The sequence below is a fragment of the Phaethon aethereus genome (assembly GCF_964289735.1).
Source record: "Phaethon aethereus genome assembly, chromosome: 2".
Taxonomy (NCBI): domain Eukaryota; kingdom Metazoa; phylum Chordata; class Aves; order Phaethontiformes; family Phaethontidae; genus Phaethon; species Phaethon aethereus.
In genome coordinates, this window is record NC_138582.1 from 10,347,558 (window position 1) to 10,368,093 (window position 20,536).

Consider the following 20,536-nt stretch of genomic DNA (forward strand, 5'->3'; position numbering starts at 1 on the left):
GGCCGCTTTAACCGGGCAGGGGGGTGCGGGCAGCCCCGCCGACGTCGCGGGCATCAGCTGACCGCGCCGGGCTCTGCCTCCTCCCGGGCCGCCCGCCCGTCCGCAGCACCACTCCGGCGGCGGCGGCTGGCGGCTTCGCCGTGCCGGCCCCCGCGGCTCCGGGGCAGCGCCCGCCGCCGGCTCCCCGCAGCCCTGCAGCCGCCGCGCTCCCTGGGCGCCTGCCCCTCGCCCCTTCCTCCTTCTCCTCCTCCTCCTCCTTCTCCTCCTCCTCTCTGCTGCCGGGGGAAGCCCCAGAGCCGCAGCCCTGCCTGTCCTGACCCGCCGCGAAGTTGGGATGCTCCCAGTGGTCTTCCCAGAGCGCTGAGTTCAGGGCGGGATTTTCGTTCCCCGCTCTTTCGCTTTTTTTAGGCTTGGGTTTTGGTGGGATTTCTTTTTTCTTTTTTTTTTTCGCCCTTTCTTTCTTTCTTCCCTCCTTTTTTATTTCTTTTTTTTTTTTTTTCGTTGCCAAGCAAGCCGAGTGTCTGCGATGGATGGCAGCCCCGAGCCCCCCCCGGGCAGAGACGCCCCGTGAGCCCGGGCGGCGCCCCCGGTGGGGCATGCCCCTCCGCCGGGCGGATGCGGGCGGGCAGCCCCCGGCCGGCGGCTCCGGCGCCGTGACCGAGGATGCCCGCAACCCGGCCGCGCTCGCAGGGCTCCCGCTGACCGCAGCCGCGGGGATTACAGCAGCTCCCGGGGACCAGACCTCGGAGCGGAGCCCCGGGATCCCCGGAGAGAGGAGCTGCCCTCTGTGAACGGCTCTCTGCAAGGCGGCTCCCCCCTCCGCCCCGCGCCTCCAGCCTCCGGATGGGGCCAAGGATCGCCCGCCGGGCCGCGGGGCTGCGCCCGTAGATGCTCCGCTCCTCCCTCCTCCTCTCCGGAACCGCGGCTCGGCTCCTTCCCCGCTCACCGCCCCGAGAAGAGCGCACACCCAGACCGCCGGGGCGCCGGGGCTGCGCGGCAGCCGGGCTCCGCGGGATGCGGCTCCGCGGGGCTCCGTGGGCGCGGGGCGAGGGCCGCCTGCGCTGAGCCGGCGCAGCCGCCACGCGGACCCCAGCGGCAAACCAACCCCACCACCAGCCGAACCGCCGGACCCAGGGACCTGCCCATAAATGTGATCCCCCCGCCGCCACCCCGCCGCCGCCACCCGCCCTGCTCCATCCCCTCCCGCCTCTCCCGCGGCTCCATCCCTCCCCCCCTGCTCCCCTCCCCAAAGACGCTTCCCCCCCACCCCCCGCCGGTGCTCTGCCCCCCGCCAGTCACCGCCATGGAGCTCTCGGAGGTGCGGTGCCTGAGCGACAGCGATGAACTTTACACCATCAACAGGACCCCCCCCGGCAGCGGCAGACCCCAGCGCCTGCTGTGGCAGACGGCCGTGCGCCACATCACCGAGCAGCGCTTCATCCAGGAGCACAGCAGCAGCAGCGGCGGCAGCAGCAGCGGTGGGGGCAAGGGCTTCAGCTCCGAGGAGACCTGCTGCCCCAACCACCACCCCCACCCACCGCACCACCATCACCACCACCACCACCTCCGGAGACAGTCGGCTGGCCGGAGCTTGGGCGGCGAGCGCCACAACAACGGAGGCACCAAAGTCTTCCCGGAGCGCACAAGCAGCAGCGGGGACCTGGGCTTTCTGCCCCTGGACTGTGCCCCCAGCAACTCCGACTTCTTCCTCAACTGGGGCTATACCTATCGTGGGGTGATCTTCCCCACTCTCCGCAACTCCTTCAAGTCCAGGGACTTGGAGCGCCTTTACCAGCGCTACTTCTTGGGTCAGCGGCGCAAATCTGAGGTGGTCATGAACATCCTGGACGTGTTGACCAAGCTGACCCTGCTGTTCCTTCACCTGACCCTGGCCTCTGCTCCCATGGACCCCATTAAGGGCATCCTCTTGGGCTTCTTCACTGGCATCGAGGTGGTGATCTGTGCCTTAGTGGTGGTCAGGAAGGACACGACCTCATACACCTACCTGCAGTACAGCGGTGTGGTCACTTGGGTGGCCATGGCCACGCAGATCCTGGCAGCTGGCCTGGGCTGTGGCCTCCTTGGGGACGGCATTGGCTACGTGCTCTTCACGCTTTTTGCAACCTACAGCATGCTCCCGCTGCCACTCACCTGGGCCATCTTGGCTGGGCTGGTCACCTCTGTCCTGCAGCTCGTCATGCAGCTGGTTATCCCCAGGTTGGCTGTGACTTCCCTCAACCAGGTACTGTGGTGAGAAAAGGGTGGGAACCATCCTGTTTCTCCATCACTTTGGGTGAAAGGAGGTGTGGGGTGTCCCAAGAGATCCTCTCCCTTTTAGTCAGGTGTTCAGAGGTTCGATACCTGGAGGAGAGATGGTAAAATGCAACTTTCTTCTCTCCCCTCCTCAGTCTCCCACTATCTATCCCAAGGTTTCACCTCAAGCTGGGGATGGGGACACTTCCTAACCACTCTGTTCCCTCTCCTTGTACATTCACTACACTGATGTCCCTTGAAATAGCTTTGGGGAGAGGAACTCCTGGGGTAAGTGGGGAGGATGGGTCATTTATCATTCCCCTTCCTTACTTCCAGCAGTGCTCCATGGCATGAGATGACTCTCTCTTGGCCCAACTCTCCCACTGCTCATCTCTCATTTTACTTGCTCATGCCTTTTAACTGTGGATCTGCTGGGAGGACTGGTACTTTCATATGTGCAGTGCAGCTTGATCTGAGTTATGGGAAAGCAGGAGCAAAGCATGACACTCTTTTGCAAGGAGGCAAAGCAATGCCTCAGTGAAATCAGGGGAAAGCTCCCGTTGGAGGTTTGGTGTGAGATCCTAAGGCTGTCTTCGGAGGGCACCAAGAAGTCTTTTCTGCTGGTGGTCATGGGGCAAACATTGTTGTGTTGCATCCTTACAAGTGATGCCTAGGACAGAGTACTGGTTACACGGGGGAGTGGTGATGCAGTGAAAACCGCTGAGAGGCACCGGGCAAGATATGGATCTGAGGAGTTAAAATCAGGACTAATCTGACTTCACACTCACCTGGCTTTTTCCACATGAAAGTGAGAATGTACTGAATTCCTGACATCCCTGCAAGGCAAGAAAACACTGACTAACTAGGGCAACTTAATCCCAGGGATTCTTGCTGCTCCTTCTCCCCCTCCCTTCCCAGACTCTCACAGCTCTCTGCTACCAATATTTCATAGCAGATTATCATCTCCATTTGGCTAGCTCCGGGGACGAGGGGAGAAGGGGGTGGACATACTGGCAGATAATCCCCAAAGGAGGGAGGGTGCAGAGGAATGTGTTGTTGGTGGCATGTTGTTTACATGAATGCCAGGATACACAGCTGGGAAGTGGCTGATCTTGCACCTGGAAGTTTTGATGGTGATGGTTCTTGGGATACATCTACCTCCCTCAGACATTGGTCCTCCTGAAACCCCTGCCCACCCCTATCTATCCCCTTCCTCATGCACTTCTTAGCTGTGGGCTGCCTTGACCTCACTTCCCAGAGGCCAGGCTCACCCTGTTTTGGGAAAATCTGTTCCAGTGTGTTGTGCCTGGCTGAGCCCTATGGATGTGAGACAATTAGACTGTGCAGAGTTGTTCCCCAGCTCTTGGAAACGTGCTGATGAATGAACTGCAGCCGCGTGCTGTGTCCCACTCCCATGCACTGCTGCTGCTATTAGTGCTGGGTCAAAAGCTGAGTTATGCTGATTTCTTAATTTACTTACATGTCCTATCCTGGAGCTATGAGTAATGCGCTATCTCATTACGCACAGGTAGCACAGCTGTTTAGCCAGTCCGCACGCACACACGCTCGCATTTCCCATAGACATTCCTAACAAAGACATTTCCCAGGAGCGATACTAATATCTTCATCTTGCAGCCTGGTACCTTGCCAGCTGTGTGAATGAACTGCCTTTGAGCGGTGCACAATGAGAGATTACCAGGCAGATGATTACCTTCATGAACTACATACACAAATCCCCTTAACAGGATCCGCACAGCTTGCCACACGTCGGTGTTGATTTACACCGGCTCCCGCCTTCCCAGAGCCCACTCAACATCGCCTAATTACGCGCCTTTTCGTCCCTTTGCCTCCGACTCCCTACGGGAGAGGCCGGACGCTTTTCCGCCCCGGGACTGGCTGCCCGCCCCGCTGCGCGGGGGCGCTCGCGGGGGGACGGGGACCCACTCCCTCCGGCACAGCCGCAGCGGAGCCACCGCGGGCAGCGCTGCCTTCCCGGCCCCGCCGCGCCTAGATGCGCGGGGCGCGGCCGCCCGGGCGCTGTCCGCCGGCGCAGTGCTGAAGCCGACGCGGCCAGATGCGCGAGGCGCGGCCGCCCAGGAGCTGTCCGCCGGCGCGGTGCTGGAGCCGACGCGGCCAGATGCGCGGCGCTGCGCGGCCCGGGGGCTCCCTCCAGCGGCCCCGGCGGGAGCCTGCCCGCACTTTCCCGCGCCTGGCCGCGGCCCCCGCCGGCTGCGCCTCCCTGCACCGGCTGCACTGTTTTTTATTTTTTTTCCCAGAGAATTGTAGAGCGCTTTCAAGTGTTACAGGATGAGGGCTTTTACGGCTGATGAAGGGTATATAACTATTACTTTACAGGTGAACATAGAGAATTTAAATGGCTGTGTCATCAAGGTTATCTAGGAAATCTTTGGAACAACACAGATTTCTTGATCTTGCAGGCAAAGCACTCTCTTTCATCACAGGGCTTATTTTCCCAGGTAAAATACTGCATGTTCCCTTCAGACAAGCCTTTCAAGACTAAATGAACTATTTGATTATGTAGCAATAGCCATGACCATCTTGCTATGCCTCAGGAGGCAGAGAACTGCTTACATTGGACCAAAACTTGGAATTACAGCATAAAACGAAAGAAAAAAACAGAGGGTAAAACTCTGATTGTGGTCCATATAATGGGTTTTCCACTGATTTTGATGAGACCAGAATTTCATGCATGGAAAATATTGAATTCAATTCTGAACAGAAAGTATTGTCTATGCTGGAGTCAGTTTATTACTGTACTCTATAGTATCCACTGGGACAATATTTTTGATCCTCTTCTCAGACATAGAATCATAGTACAATAGAATTGCTTAGGTTGGAAAAGACCTTTAAGATCATTGAGTCCAACCATAAATCTAACACTGCCAAGTCCATCACTAAACCACATCCCTAAGCACCACATCTACACATCTTGTAAATACCTCCAGGGATGGTCACGCAACCACTTCCCTGGACAGCCTATTCCAATGCTTGAGAACCCTTTAGGTGAAGAATTTTTTCCTAATACCCAATTTAAACCTCCCCTGGCATGGGTCACATGGGTATAAATCAGTTATAAATCTATCTAAACTCCTAAATTTGCAACAGTTTATACAAGAGGAAAATTGAGTGCTGTGATCTGTTTTCCCTTAATCTCTTAATTAGTCTTAGATTTCATTGATAAATATGTTCACAAGCAGTTTAAATAATTAGTAATGCTGAACACAAGCATGCAATACTACTGCCTGATCCAGTTTTTGTTGAAGTTAACAAAGTATGCATTATCATGAATACAAATAATGCCCACTGTTCACCATTTTTTCTTGCAGTAACACTTAAGAAGCTATCTCATTTTTCTTCCCTTACATTGCCAAAATTAATTTGAATGAGCATCCTAAGTAAAGGTGAAGGTGAAAGATTGCCTTGAAATTAGATTTAAAAAAAACCTCAAACACAACAAAACAAATGTAGTCTCACTAATTTCAATCCTGCTAAGTGTTTAACGCTTCTGGAGAGATACGACCACCCTTAAACCCAACTGACCCCAGCCTGAAATGTTGAGCAATGTGCTCAACATGAGCTTCACAACCAGGGAAGAGCCAGGAAAAAAGAGCCTGATAACATGTCTTAGGTAAAGGCAACACTGGTACTGACTTGACTAAAGATTCTGTCAGGAAACAAATGAGAAATGCAATATCTTACTGGTAAACAAGTAAAGTGCATTGTTTTTTGTGCCTCATCAGATACTGTGCTGGGGGTGGTGTTTACCTTTGACAATCCCCAGAATGAAAGTTTAATTTTTATTGCATTCATCCTTACTTTTTCCTTGGTGATAATGTGGTATACAAGCCACAATTTCTAAGACCGTATATGTGTTTCAGGCATACGGGGAAGAACAAACAACTCAGAGCTCCTTAGTGTTATGTAACATAGGCAGATGATAATATAGATATGAATTTTGACAGGCTTGGAATTATGTAAGCTACAAACGTACTCTGGGTTTTAATCCTCTGCTTGTGCACTCTTCACTCACATCAGCAAATTCCACTGGACTCAGTAAGCCTACTCTTGTGAGTAACTCACCTGCATAATGGATGCCTTGAAGGATCAAGTCCTAAACTGGACATATTAAATCAAACTTTAAAAATACATTTAGAAATAACCTTGAAGTGGGTAGTACCAAGACTTGGGAAACTCATTCTTTCCCTCTGTTAACATCTCTCTTTCCAAGTCTAGGCAGTTCTGTGAATTAATAAAGCCATTTTTTCTCACTTTTTTTCCCCCCAAAACCCTCTCTCAGGGGTTAGTAATAGAGGAAAAGGCAGAATTCATGAAGCCACAAGGAGTCCTATGGAGATAAATCTGTATAATTATACAATGGCAACTGACATCTTTTATGTGCATATTTCAGCTACATGTTTTCCAAAATCTGATCACAGTTATCAGTATATGAGTACGTACAAAACACACTCATCTCTTCAAAATTTCTGCCAAATGCTTATGGAATATCTGTTAAATCTGTAAGGTATAAGGATATTTCAAAGTTGGCTACCATTTCAGAATCTGTATCAAAACAGTACACCTTTATCCCTGTGGTTTCTTTCATAACATTATTTACTATTTGTTTTTCTGCCATAGTCCCTTGTGGGTGACTTATAACCTGACCGTGTGATTTTAGACTGGATTATGAGCTGGTTTCTTTTTATATCCTGTAATATCACCTGAGCAGTATCAGTGGGTCACAGTATAATTAGATTAGAATTGGATACACTTTTCTCTGAAGCAGCTGCATCATGTTGTGCTAAGTAGGGCAAACGCATTAGTTATATTTACAATTTGATGATTGATTGCCTTCAGAGAGTTTCTCCAAAATGGAGGAACTCAGGCAGAAACATGAATGAAACCTGCTTTCACCAGTGAGTTTCAGCCTACAACAGTTAGTGCACTTGTTCTCAGTGAAACTTACTTTGCTAGATTTGATGTGACATTTTTTCTGCTGTCAGGACATTTCTGGGTTGTTTTTAAGGTTTTCCCTATTGCGAGCTTGTTGTTTCTCATGGCCTAGAAAGAGGCATATGCTCTAAAATAGCAGCCTCTAATGCAAAATAATCACACACCGGAGCAGCGCACTCACAGCTGACAGTTAACAACAGATCATGCTGGAATGATCCTTATTAGCCTATACAGAAAACTTAAGGGGATAAACATCTCTAGTCCATCCTCTTACTGCACTTCTCAACCCTGTCAATTATGTGATCTGGATAGGAAATATAAGAGGGAGAAATTAGAACCGTTTAATGGATTCTTCTTTTTCCAGAGGGCAGAGAAGGTGGGAGTGAAATGACTCCTTCCTCCATTTTTCTTATTTCCAGAATATCTGGATAAGCACAAGAAAAACTCATGTTTCATGTAACAGGTGAATTTTAGTAAACAGAAAGAAATTAAGCTTTTAAAGTGATGCTTAGGCTGATGGAAACTCCAAACCCGAAAACCCTTACTGCCTAGCACCCCATCCCTGCAGGCACCTTGTTAACATCACATTTCTTTAAGTGCAGTCTTCTTGCACTTCTGAGCACCCCCTGAAGTGCTTCAATGGCTCAGTGTTAAAGTTACTGTTCAGCCTGGCCAGAATCCACACACGGTTCTAGCGGGAACACATTTTGTGGTTGTACTACACACGAAGTGCCTGCCTGATGTCCAAAGCCAGATGAGAAGGGGTTGTGCTCTTCCTCTGTGTAACAAATGTGGTGATGAAGATGTTCCTGGGATGTGGCAGACCAAGGTTTAAATCCCTTTCTCCCCAAAGGGGACTGAAATCCACTTCTCTTAACTCACCAGAGAGTTTCCAAAGCAACCTTCCCCCATTCCTAGCACAGCTGTTCTTCTGGGAAGACAAAAGGTTAAGATCCAGTGGGCCAAAAAAAGAAAGAATGAACAATCCTGACTCTGTAACCAACTGATTAAGGAATTCATCTCTGGTGGTGTCCTTGCTGAACATTTTAGTGTTTTATATAATGCTATTAAATGATTCCCTCAAGCACATGTCCCAGTCAGCAGACTGTACATTCTGGTCCCCTGTCTCTGACTCAAAGAATCTTGAATGTCTTTTTCAGAGTGGTACAGCTTGCCCAGAGAATTTCTTTCCTTCCTTATGTGCTGCCCCTCCAGCTCCTCAAAAACAAATACAGCCTACAGAGCATTTCTTAGGGAGGCAGGAGATGCTGAAGAAGGGGTGAGCCTCCAAGTCATTGAGCTGCTATGCAGAAGACATAGCTATTTTGAAAGACAATGGTAGTCCCCGTTCAGCGTTTGAACAAAAAGTTACAGGCAGTGCCCTCGGTGATGGAGTAGAAGGGGTCTTGAGGCTGAGAAGCCCAAATATAGGGGAAAAAGTTCACTTAGAGATTCACAGTGAATGTCTAAGTCCTTGGGAAAGATTAGGTTTAAGACATTGTCGTGGTTTAGCCCCAGCCAGCAACTATGCACCACGCAGCCGCTCGCTCACTCCCTCACGGTGGGATGGGGGAGAGAATCGGAAGAGTAAAAGTGAGGAAACTCATGGTTTGAGATAAAGACAGTTTAATAAGTAAAGCAAAAGCCGTGCACGCAAGCAAAGCAAAACAAGGAATTTGTTCACCACTCCCCATGGGCAGGCAGGTGTTCAGCCATCTCCAGGGAAGTAGGGCTCTGTCACGCGTAATGGTTTCTTGGGAAGACAGATGCCATAACTCCGAACGTCCCTCCACCCCTTCCTTCTTCTTTGTCCCAGCTTTATATACCGAGCATGACGTTATATGGTATGGAATATCTCTTTGGCCAGCCTGGGTCAGCTGTCCCAGCTGTGTCCCCTCCCAGCTTCCCGTGCACCCCCAGCCTGCTCACTGCAGGCCAGCATGAGAAGCTGGACTGTCCTTGAGTACTTAGCAACAACTCAAAACATCAGCACCTTATCAACATTTTTTCATCCCAGATCCAAAACATAGCCTCACGCTAGCTTCTATGAAGAAAATTAACTCTACCCTGGCTGAAACCAGGACATTATCCACCCCTTATTCCATACCATTTACGTCATGCTCAGGTACCACACTATCCAATATAACCTCATTAACCACCACCCCCCTTCCCATCCTTTAATATAATACACAGATTATCATCCCCTTAGTCCATAGACTTCCCTCCAAAATGTCCATGAAAAGTCTGCTGAGTTCATTTAGTCCATGACTTTGGGCTCCATCCCTTATGGTGGTCACTCAGGACAGGTGAGGTGGGGTGTTGCATGGAGTTATTGGGCACCAAAGCCAGCTCAGGTCAGGTCACTGCTGCACTGGCACTGCTTCTTGTAAGGCTTGTCCTCCATTCGTTCAGGTGGTTCCTGCTATAGTAGTTCCTATAACATGCAACTCAAATCATGGGTTACAACAGTTTAAAGGTACTTCCATTACAATCTCCACCCCTGGGCCCTTTGTACTGGACCATAGGGTTTAACATTGCAATGAACTCCTCCCCTTGCCCCTGCTCCAGCTTGGACTTATCCACAGACTGCAGTCCCTTCCGTGAGCCACAGTCTCTCCAGGGGTATATCTGCTGTGGCATAGACTTATCCACAGTTGCAGTCACTTCGAGGTGCACCTGCTCCAAAACGGCCATCTCCACGGGCCACACTACCTCCAGAGATAAATATGCTCCAACGTGGCCTTACCCATAGTTCCAGCTCCTCCAGCAATATACCTGCACTGTTGAGGGCTTCTCCATGGCCACACACTTTGAGGTGCTCCAAGCATGACCTCATGCACAACCAATAATGCTTCAAGGTGCACCTGCTGCAACATAGACTTATCCACAACCACAGACACTTCGAGATGTACCTTCTCCAACGTGGACTTATCCTTGTGCCACAATCCCATCAGAGGTGTACCTGCTGCGGCACAGACATAACCATGGCCACAGATGCTTCGAGATATACCTGCTCCTGGCATGGGCTTACGCACGGTCACAGATGCTTCGGGGTGTCCTGCTCCCACATGGACTCACCCACAGGTCACAGTCCCTTCGACTCAAGTTCACAGTGGAGTTCCAGCCTATTCAGTACAGCAGCACAGGAAAAAAAAAAACCAGCAATACCCCAGCCATCTGCCAGCCCAGGTGCAAGGCCATTGCTGTTATCAGAATCTTCCCAGGCACAGCAGGGTCAGACGATCAGCAGTACAGCAGCAGCGAAAGCAAAAGGCAGCCACTAACGAGCACTGGACTCATATATGCAGGGAAGGCAAACCCATGGCAAGCACAGGGGCCTGGCAGTTAATGGCTAAACAGCAATAACAGCTATAAATTTTATCATCTAGCACATTCCAATCAAACTTGTCATTATCTCAAACCCTTCGAGCCCCACGTTGGGCGCCAAAAAGGACTGTCGTGGTTTAGCCCCAGCCAGCAACTATGCACCACGCAGCCGCTCGCTCACTCCCTCACGGTGGGATGGGGGAGAGAATCGGAAGAGTAAAAGTGAGGAAACTCATGGTTTGAGATAAAGACAGTTTAATAAGTAAAGCAAAAGCCGTGCACGCAAGCAAAGCAAAACAAGGAATTTGTTCACCACTCCCCATGGGCAGGCAGGTGTTCAGCCATCTCCAGGGAAGTAGGGCTCTGTCACGCGTAATGGTTTCTTGGGAAGACAGATGCCATAACTCCGAACGTCCCTCCACCCCTTCCTTCTTCTTTGTCCCAGCTTTATATACCGAGCATGACGTTATATGGTAGGGAATATCTCTTTGGCCAGCCTGGGTCAGCTGTCCCAGCTGTGTCCCCTCCCAGCTTCCCGTGCACCCCCAGCCTGCTCACTGCAGGCCAGCATGAGAAGCTGGACTGTCCTTGAGTACTTAGCAACAACTCAAAACATCAGCACCTTATCAACATTTTTTCATCCCAGATCCAAAACATAGCCTCACGCTAGCTTCTATGAAGAAAATTAACTCTACCCTGGCTGAAACCAGGACAGACATGCTCCCTGTCTTTAATAGTTTCCTCCTAGCTAGCTCTCTTCCTATTCAACACACTGGTTATTTTATGTTCAATCTGAGACATTACATTCTTTTTGCATGTTATATAGGGACCCATAGAAGCATGGTGGCATTCAACATAGGTTTCTGGCTTAAACTCTAGGAGTCATGTGCCTATGAGTGAGGTGCACAAGGACCTTGCTTTGTGGCTTCTGAGCCTTTTTTTTTTTTTTTAATATCTGTCCCTTCCTTCAGAGACAAACTCTGTTTCTCTTGCTCTGTTCTTGGTGCAGTGCAGCTTGTACCCATCCCCAGTGTGGAAGGGACTGTAGAGTTGCAATCTGGCCCAAGGAGGAAGATGAATGCGAATCACTGAGTTAGTCATACAGTGAATCTTGAGCATTTTGGTACCAGCCCCACATACTCCAACCAGGGATAAAAGAGACTTGGATGGTCAAAAGGGATCAGGCACAAAAAGTAGTGAGTACTTAACATTTCTTGGAACTTACTTACTAATAAGATCTTACTAAAGGATCTTATTAGGGCCTGGCTGACTCATAGACTCCCAACAGCTTGATTTAGGGACTTTACTTAAAGCCCACAGAGTGTAATGTAAAGAATTCCACAGATGTTAGAATTTTTAGGTGAACCAAGAAAATCACTTCTCAGGCCCTTCTTTAGGGAAACTGTTGCTCTTGAATCTGCATTTCTTCTGAAAGAGAACACAAATGTTGGCCATCCAGCTCCTCCAGGAATCTCTTGGAGTGAGCTCTGTCATTCTTATCTCTCCAAACACCCAGGTCTGTAGGCAGAGATACCACTGTGGTGCTACCTAATCTAGAACAAAAAATATCAGGAAATGTACACAGAGAGAACTGCAAAGCCAGGCAACCATTGGTTGGCAGAGTAATATTTCATCATGTGAGTTTTGTTTATCAGCAACTATTTTAAGAAGTGCTGCTATTTCATTTGCCAGCTTCTGCTGCTGCAAGGTTTCACACAGTTAGCCTAGAGGAGAGAGAAAGGCTGCTGAGTTCATTAATTAACCATTGCTGCAGTCTCAGAAACAACTGAAGCATATCAGTGTAAAAAATAAAGCAAAATTAACCCAAGTCAATTTCTTTTTCACGACCCCAATTGTACTTCTCCCAAACAGTCTGCTGTTGGTGTTATAGTCTGCTGTTGGTGTTATAATTTTATACGATACTTTAGTTTAATCTAGAGAACAGTTGCCCCTGGTATAAATGAAAGACTATTTGAATGAGTTTAATGATTTAATCCTTTTACCTACGCAAATTTCTTTTCCAATTTTGATTGAATCATTATTTACAGTTTTGGATTTTTCTACATCTTCACTTTCCTTTATGTCTAACAGCACTGTCCCTTAAAAATAAAATGCAGAAAACCTTCTTTACTGAAATGGAAGCATTCAGCAGTGGCAGAATCCTAATCAGGAAAATCAGTTTGTTTCTTTGGAGGGATCTGATCTCCAGGCACTTTATTATTTCTCTTTTGTTCAAACTCTCCTACTTTGTTTACCTGGGAGCTACTCAGGGATGGAGCTATCTATTCTGTGCTGCTTGCTTTAGGTCTACCACAGTAGGAGCCTCATCCATCAATCCAGAGGTATCATTACAATGCAAATAAGAAATAATAATAACCAAGAAAATGAATCAACACAGAAGAACTACATGATATTATACTGTGTACCAGTGTAATTAACTCGTTTAACCAGTACATTTACAATGTAAATTAACCAGTGTTTTATAACTCTGGAGTAAGGATCCTAGCTAAAGAAATTACTTAGATCTCATGGCAGTTATTCAAGTGTGTAACTGTACAAGATGTATATATACACATTCTTTTATTCTATGATTCTCTGTCGTATGTGACAGTACCTCTAATGCTTATTAGTATTAATAATCTTCATACGCATACTAAATAGGGTTATAATTGACATAGAAACCATCCCACACGTGCTCACTATGAATCTAATTTAATGTGCCAGATATACATACACTTTTAGAGGAAGGAGTGATATTCACTGCAGATTTCAGCTAGGGACTGCGAATGAGGATCTTTCCCATTTCATCACTAAATTTATCATCGGCCTGTGCTGACACACACACATCACTTTATATTTCTGTGCTTCATTTGATTTGAAAATTTGCCTTTCTCTATTGCTGTAATATGTGACTAATACATTAAATTGCTTTGAGGTTTTTGTGCAAAACATGCCCATCATCTTCCATGATGCATCAGAAGAGGAATACTGTATTGACTTCTGTCAGCCACACACATTTTTTGTTAGAAAATGAATACATTGAAGATAGTGGGAATATTTGCGTATAACTTTACTCTTTCTTAAAAGATGTGGTTCCACATAATTCTCTTAAGGGCTGGAAGGAACGTGCTATAAGGAGTGGCTAAGGACTGTGGGTTTGTCTAATTTGGAGAAAAGTAGCCTGAGGGGTGACGTCATTGCTCTCTACAGATTCCTAAGGGGAAGTAGAGAGGGAGGTGTCGATTTCTTCTCCCTGGGATCCAGCATCAGGATGCATGGGAATGGCAATGGTTCAAAGCTGCATCAGGGGAGGTTCAGGCTGGACATTAGGAAACATTTATTTACCAAGAAGATAGTCAAACACTGGAACAGGCTTCCTAGAGAGGCGATCAATGCCCCAACCCTGTCAGTGTTTAAGAGTCGTTTGGACAATACCCTTAATAACATACTTTAGCTTGATCAACCCTGAAGTGGTCAGGCAGTTGGACTAGATGATCATTGTAGGTCCCTTCCAAATGAAATAGTATTTCCCTTCCCTTCCTGAGGACACTTTAAAGTAGATGCCATATAGTTTATACAGGGCTGTGCTTGCAGCACTGGGTTGCAGAGGCAGACACCTCCTCAACTGGCCTCCTTGTGACCCCATGCGTCTTGCTTTCACATCCATGCAGTGGGCCAGTTTCAATGAGAGGAATGGACTTCTCCATTTCCACCTTGATTAATCTGTTGATTTAATAGGTCCCTTTCCTAGGAATGGGATCCGTAGATTCAAACTGCCTCACCTAGAACTGAGGGAAAACCAGAAATCAAGTTCTGATCCTTGTGCAAATGCTGGAAGTTCTTGAGGAAGAAGAAATTCCCTCCTTTCTGTGCACTGAGTGAAATTGTCTGAAGATTGAGATCTCAGGTTGAGCTCTATGCTGCCCAAAGAGTTAAACGAAGTTAGGACACCTTTCAGGATTCAGTTCATCCCTCTCCCCAAAGGCTGTAGCTGTAGTAACTCCTCCCAGACAAAGTGCCTGTATCCAGCCTCTGAGGCCGGAAAAGCAGGTCTATGATGACTGCCAAATTACACATGGGAATTGAAGAGGGTTGGTTGACCAAGGCCAGAGCAGTGCCTGCAACTGTTCTGGCAGTTTAGTAGCATAGATGATTGCATTACAAAGGTGTTCCTCAATGCTGTTTAGTGCACTGCAGGGATGCAGCCTCCCTGCCGGTCTGTCCTCCTCTGAATTGCAATGAACCTGAGTGGGAGGTGCATAGTTCATTTGCCTGATCAAGGTGCTAAGAGCACTGGAGCCAGCTTTCTTTAATACCTTTATCAATGATCTGGACAAGGGGAACGAGTGCACCCTCAGTCAGTTTGCAGACAATACCAAGTTGGGTAGGAGTGTTGCAGGTAGGAAGGGATCTGGACAGGCTGGATCCCTAGGCCAAGGCAAATTGTATGAGATTCAACAAGGCTACATGCCAGGGCCCGCACTTGGGTCACAGAAACCCCATGCAATGCTACAGGCTTGGAGAGGAGAGGCTGGAGAGATGCCTGGCAGAAAAGGACCTGGGGATGCTGGCTGACAGCCAGCTGAATATGAGCCGGCAGTGTGCCCAGGTGGCCAAGAAGGCCAACAGCATCCTGGCCTGTATCAGGAATCGTGTGGCCAGCAGGAGTAGGGAAGTGACTGTGCCCCTGTACCCAGCACTGATGAGGCCACACCTTGAATCCTGTGTTCAGTTTTGGGCCCCTCACTACAAGAAGGGCATTGAGGTGATGGAGTGTGTCCAGAGAAGGGCAATGAAGCTGGTGAGGGGTCGGGAGCACAAATCTTATGAGGAGCGGCTGAGGGAACTGGGGTTGTTTAGTCTGGAGAAGAGGAGGCTGAGGGGAGACCTTATCGCTCTGTACAACTACCTGAAAGGGGTTGTGGTGAGGTGGGTGTTGGTCTCTTCTCCCAACTAACTAGCGACAGAACGAGAAGAAATGGCCTCAAGTTGCACCAGGGGAGGTTTAGATTCAATATTAGGAAAAATTTCTTACTGGACAGCCTGTTCCAATGTTTGACTCCACCACCAGGGAGGTGGTAGTGTCACCACCACTGGAAATATTCAAAAAACATGCAGTCATGGCAGTTTGGGACATGGTTTAGTGGGCATGGTGGTGTTGGGTTGATGATTGGACTTGACGATCTTAAACATCTTTTCCAACCTTAATGATTCTATGGTTCCATGATTCTATGTTCAGCCTGGAGAATAAGATGCTGCAGAGTGACCTGGAAAGGTGCAAGAGCAAGGCTGCAAGAGTAACCTTCCAGTACTGAAAGGGGTCCTATGAGAAAGATGGAGAAAGACATTTTAGCAGGGCCTGTAACAATAGGACAAGGGGTAATGGCTTTAAAAAAGGGCAGATTTCAACTAGATCTAAGGGAGACATTTTTGACAATGACGGTGGTGAAACACTGTCACAGATTGCCCAGAGAGGTCGTAAATGGCCCATCCCTGGAAATATTCAAGGCCAGGTTGGACGGGGCTCTGAGCAACCTGATCTAGTTGAAGATGTCGCTGCTCATTGCAGGGGGTTGGACTAGATGACCTTTAAAGGTCCCTTCCAACCCAAACTATTCTATGATTTTATGGTTCTATTCTATGATAGTTTTCATGTCCTCCCCAGTCCCAAGAGTAATAGCAGCTTGTTGACAATAATAGGAAGAGAAGAAAAAATTATTATATGTATTTCATTCGTGATGATGTAATTGCTTTTGTCTGCTGTGTTTCATTAGCAACCTGAGAGTCTACAGGAAATGGTAGAACACATGAAGTGTTCCCATTTTCTATGTGATGGTACAGGATGATAGGGCCTCCAATAATTTTCTTATGAACTTAATAGCTCTTCATGCTTAGAAATGGTTTTTTCAATGCCTTATCACTTTCCTGTAAAAATGTACTTGTGTCCACTTATTCTTAAGGCATAGTTATGTCCATTATCTGATGACAGCCACTCTTTGCTATTCCTCCATAGCAGAATATCTAACATAATCATTCAGTTACTCCAAATCCCCTCAACAATCAAAACAATAACATGTGAAAGTTTTAAAGAGAGGAATCCCAGAGCTAATGTGACTTTGGGGAAGGAGTGGAAAAGAATTCAACTTAACATTATGCCAATTATTTTAAAGTCAAGAAAAGCACTCATATACATAAAGATGGGTATAAGTTTAAGTTGTTTGATGGCTTGAGGCCTTGAAACTTAGTACAAAGATTGTTAAGGTAGCTGTTCTTTCCTCTTCAAGCAGCTAACAAAGCTTTTGCTGGCCAGATTGCTTTCCATGGCACCAGAATATGCTAACTTCCTTATTGAATTTACAAATGGTCTATCCAAGTGTCATTTAATAAAGAACTGTTTTGATGATGTACAAGAATGAAGAATATTTGAGATCACTTCTGGTTTTCTTCTGTAATTAAACTTGATGTAGTTGACTTTCTAAAATCCAAAAGCAACCAATATATCTAACAAAATTGAATAATATTCCATTTTTAAATTTCTGAAGATTCAAAACACTTCATAGATTTACATATAGATACAGATACAAATACAATGTATTATATAGATACAAATACTCAGGAAAGGCAATGCTGTGGAATTTCATACTTTATTCTTTTTTTTTGTAACTTGCTTTCAGGTTCAGTAATTACATTTACAAGTCAAAATAATATTTACTATGTTCCTAAAGTTTGTGTATATCTAAAGAGAGTTTATAGGGGCAATTTAAAAATGGAAAATACACACAGCATTAATTAAGAGACTTTTTTCTAATTACTATCATTAAAAACTCAAACTATAATCTGGAAATCAAACTGTCATCTTCTGGCTAACAGCAATATGGATTCAGCAGTTGCAGATTTGCAGAGAACTTGTAAGGCGCTTAGTCAGAACTTAGTGACCTTTACCGTATAATGACAGTTCAAGGCATCTCAGACCAAAAAAGAAAATGCTAGAGCATCTTACAAATAAGGAGAGGATTAAAAATCCAAATCATAAACACACACACAAACAAATTTTCACAGACTTTGTATGAAACCTGTGGTCTACAAAACATGGAAGGATAGGTGGTCATAGCAATTATTCCCAGCACAGTCATCTGGCCTTAAGCCCATTTTTCAATGTGATCTAGGGATGTAAAAGTACAGGGAGGTGGCAAGTGGTTATAAGAGTATCTTGTGGGACTCCTTAAGTCCCACTAACTCCCACCAAACTCAGTAGAGTTAAGCAGTCTTATACGGTGCAGACAATACAAAACTGGGAGGAGTAGCTGATACACTGGATGATCGCACTGCCATTCAGAGGGACCTCAGTGGTCTGGAGAAATGGGCTGACAGGAACATCATGGAGTTCAACAGAAGGAAATCCAAAGTTCTGCACCTGTGGGAGGAATAACCCCATGCACCAGTACAGACTGTCAGCAGCTCTGCAGAGAAGGCCCTGGGCGCCCTGGTGGACACCAAATTGACCATGAACCAGCAATGTGAACACCAACGATCTCTTGGGCTGCATTAGGCAGAACATTCCCAGCTTAACATTCCCAGCATTCACCAGGAAGGTGATCCTTCTCCTCTGCTCAGCCTTAGTGAAACACATCTGGAGTGCTGTGCCCAGTGCTGGGCTACCCAGTACGGGAGAGACACAGACATACTGGAGTGAGGCCAGAGAATGGCCACCTGACAAATGAAAGGCTGAGAGAGCTAGGACTGTTCCGTCTGGAGATGAAAAGGTTTGGGTGATGTGGGGTGTGGAGGTGTGGAGTAATCTGATTAATATGTATAAATACATTACTGGGCATAGTAAAGAAGACAGAGCCAAACTCTCCTCAGCAATGCCCAGTGACATCGAGATCATTGAGTCCAACCATAAACCTAACACTACCAAGTCCACAACATGTCATCACCTGACCTGGCACATCACTTCTTCATGAGAGCTGTTCTATGGGCTTATCACATTCATATGGTCCAAAGCTCAAAGCAGCATCCTTGCTTTCCCCATCTGGTGACACCAGGCAGTCCTGGAGCACAAGCTTATAACAAACATCAGGCACATGCAAATTCTGTGCTTCTTCTGGGGAATAATTTTTTCTCCACCCGCTAGATCTCTGTGGTATGTACAATATTGCAGGTGGGAGAGTTTGAAGAATATCAGTAATACACATCCTTTCTTTCCACCAGCAAAAAGAGCTCCTCCCTCAGGACCAAACATTCAGTGTCAGATGGTCAGATTGCTACATCAATGTTAGGAGATATCTGTGTGTGAACTGTGGTCTCACTATGGCTTTCCCACCAGTCTGAGCTGCCAAAGAAAGCTAGAGGCAGGTTTACCCTTAGGTAGTCTACCAATGCCAGGACAATATTTTGAGCAACTGACACTATCCTTCTTTTAAAAAGCCAGAAACTAACCTTCTCCCAACAAAGCACTGATGATCTTTGAACATACTGTTTTCAGTTGCAATGGATACTGCTCATTTTCACTACTTCTGTAGGAAGAGGATTGCTTTAGGGAAAAGGAAGCTGAAGGCTGTAACAGCCTTCAAACATGGAAGGGGTTGCTACAGAGAGGAAGAAATTAATTTTTTTTTGTTTCATCTACAGCAATCAAGAGATGATGGGCTTAAGTTATTGTAAGGAATACTTACATTAGATAGTAGGACAAACCTGGTAACAATAACCTAATAAAAATAACTTAAATAACCTCATTTTGCTTAGGAGGCTTTACCCTGAGGTATGATTAAGCAGTTTAGAGAAGCATTTTCTTAGGCATGATTTAGATAATATCCAGGACCTGGAGCATGGGTTAAATGACTTGTCAAGGTCCGCTCATGCCCTACTTTCTATAATTAAATGATACTGGCTCCTAATTCCAGCTATGATGCAAAGGGTTCTCAACCCCCAGTTTCCAAAGTAGCAAACCATTTTGTATTTCTAATGATTGCAACACTGAGGCTGATGGATTTTTCTGAACTAGCTTCATTTATGTAGCCTGAAATGCCACAACTTCGAGGATTTATCTGTGGTTTGCTAAGGACATGTTGGATCAACCGTTAGTCATAATATTTCTGATAGACCAAGAAAATCTCTAATCATCTCTTCCAAGAGGCTAACAACTGGTGAAAGGACTATATTGTCAATGAAGTCCTGTTGAAGGCAAAGAAACAATAAAGAGTGAGTCTACTGAATAAAGAGGGTCCATTTTTTCCCAGTGAAAAATATTTTTCAGGTCATCCTCAGCTCATTTTATTTGACCTTCAGTCTTCCTCCTCTCATGTCATAAAACTGGTCTAATTTGTTTTATTTATAAATATATATTAAAATATATATGTATTAGTCATCTATTAAAATATATAAATATGTTCAGATCATAATTTTTATTGTAGATTCTGTTCATTATATACATTTGTGTTGCATATGCCACTTAATTAAAAAGAATAAACATTTTCCTGTTTTTTCCTGCTCTAAACAAAGTATGAAAATACTTGTGCACCTTAAAAGAAATGGATAATCTCTGAAAACTATGGGACTATAGCTGACTTCAGAAGCGTTCTTAGATATATAGTACACATGAAAATAATGGAAACAATATGGGCATACAGTGCGATAAGTAACCATAGTAATTAGTTCGTGCTTGCTGAGTAGCTGGAACATAGCTAGGAGGCGGAAGGATCCTGCCTCTTCCTTTGCACCTGTATCAGCCCTACACACTGGGCAGCCTCATGGGATAGTTTGTCTCTTGTAAAGGTTCTCCATGTGTAACATCCACAATGGGTCCATTAGACCTGAGGCTGCTTTGTGTTACTGAAATAACATAACACCTTTCCTAGGGCTGAGCAATCCCACCCTGCCAGAAAGCAGGGAATTGGGCTTTTAGCTTTGAACAGACACAAAATGTTCCCTTCCTTCTCCAGTAAAGAAAAAGGCCTTAGCAGCACACAATTGTCATTCAGGGAAC

General features: G+C 46.4%; 1 protein-coding gene across 1 annotated transcript in view; it reads left to right on the forward strand.

The window, feature by feature from the left end:
* Window positions 1–1,285: 1,285 nt before the first annotated feature.
* ADCY8 (adenylate cyclase 8) overlaps window positions 1,286–20,536 on the forward strand; it is a gene marked incomplete at its 3' end in the record, with an annotated part of 140,195 nt that continues 120,944 nt past the window's right edge. Inside the window, exon 1 of the mRNA XM_082014870.1 lies at window positions 1,286–2,242. Within this exon, the coding sequence (XP_081870996.1) occupies window positions 1,304–2,242 (939 nt within the window). The 5' untranslated portion in view covers window positions 1,286–1,303. The remainder of the gene's footprint in view (window positions 2,243–20,536) is intronic.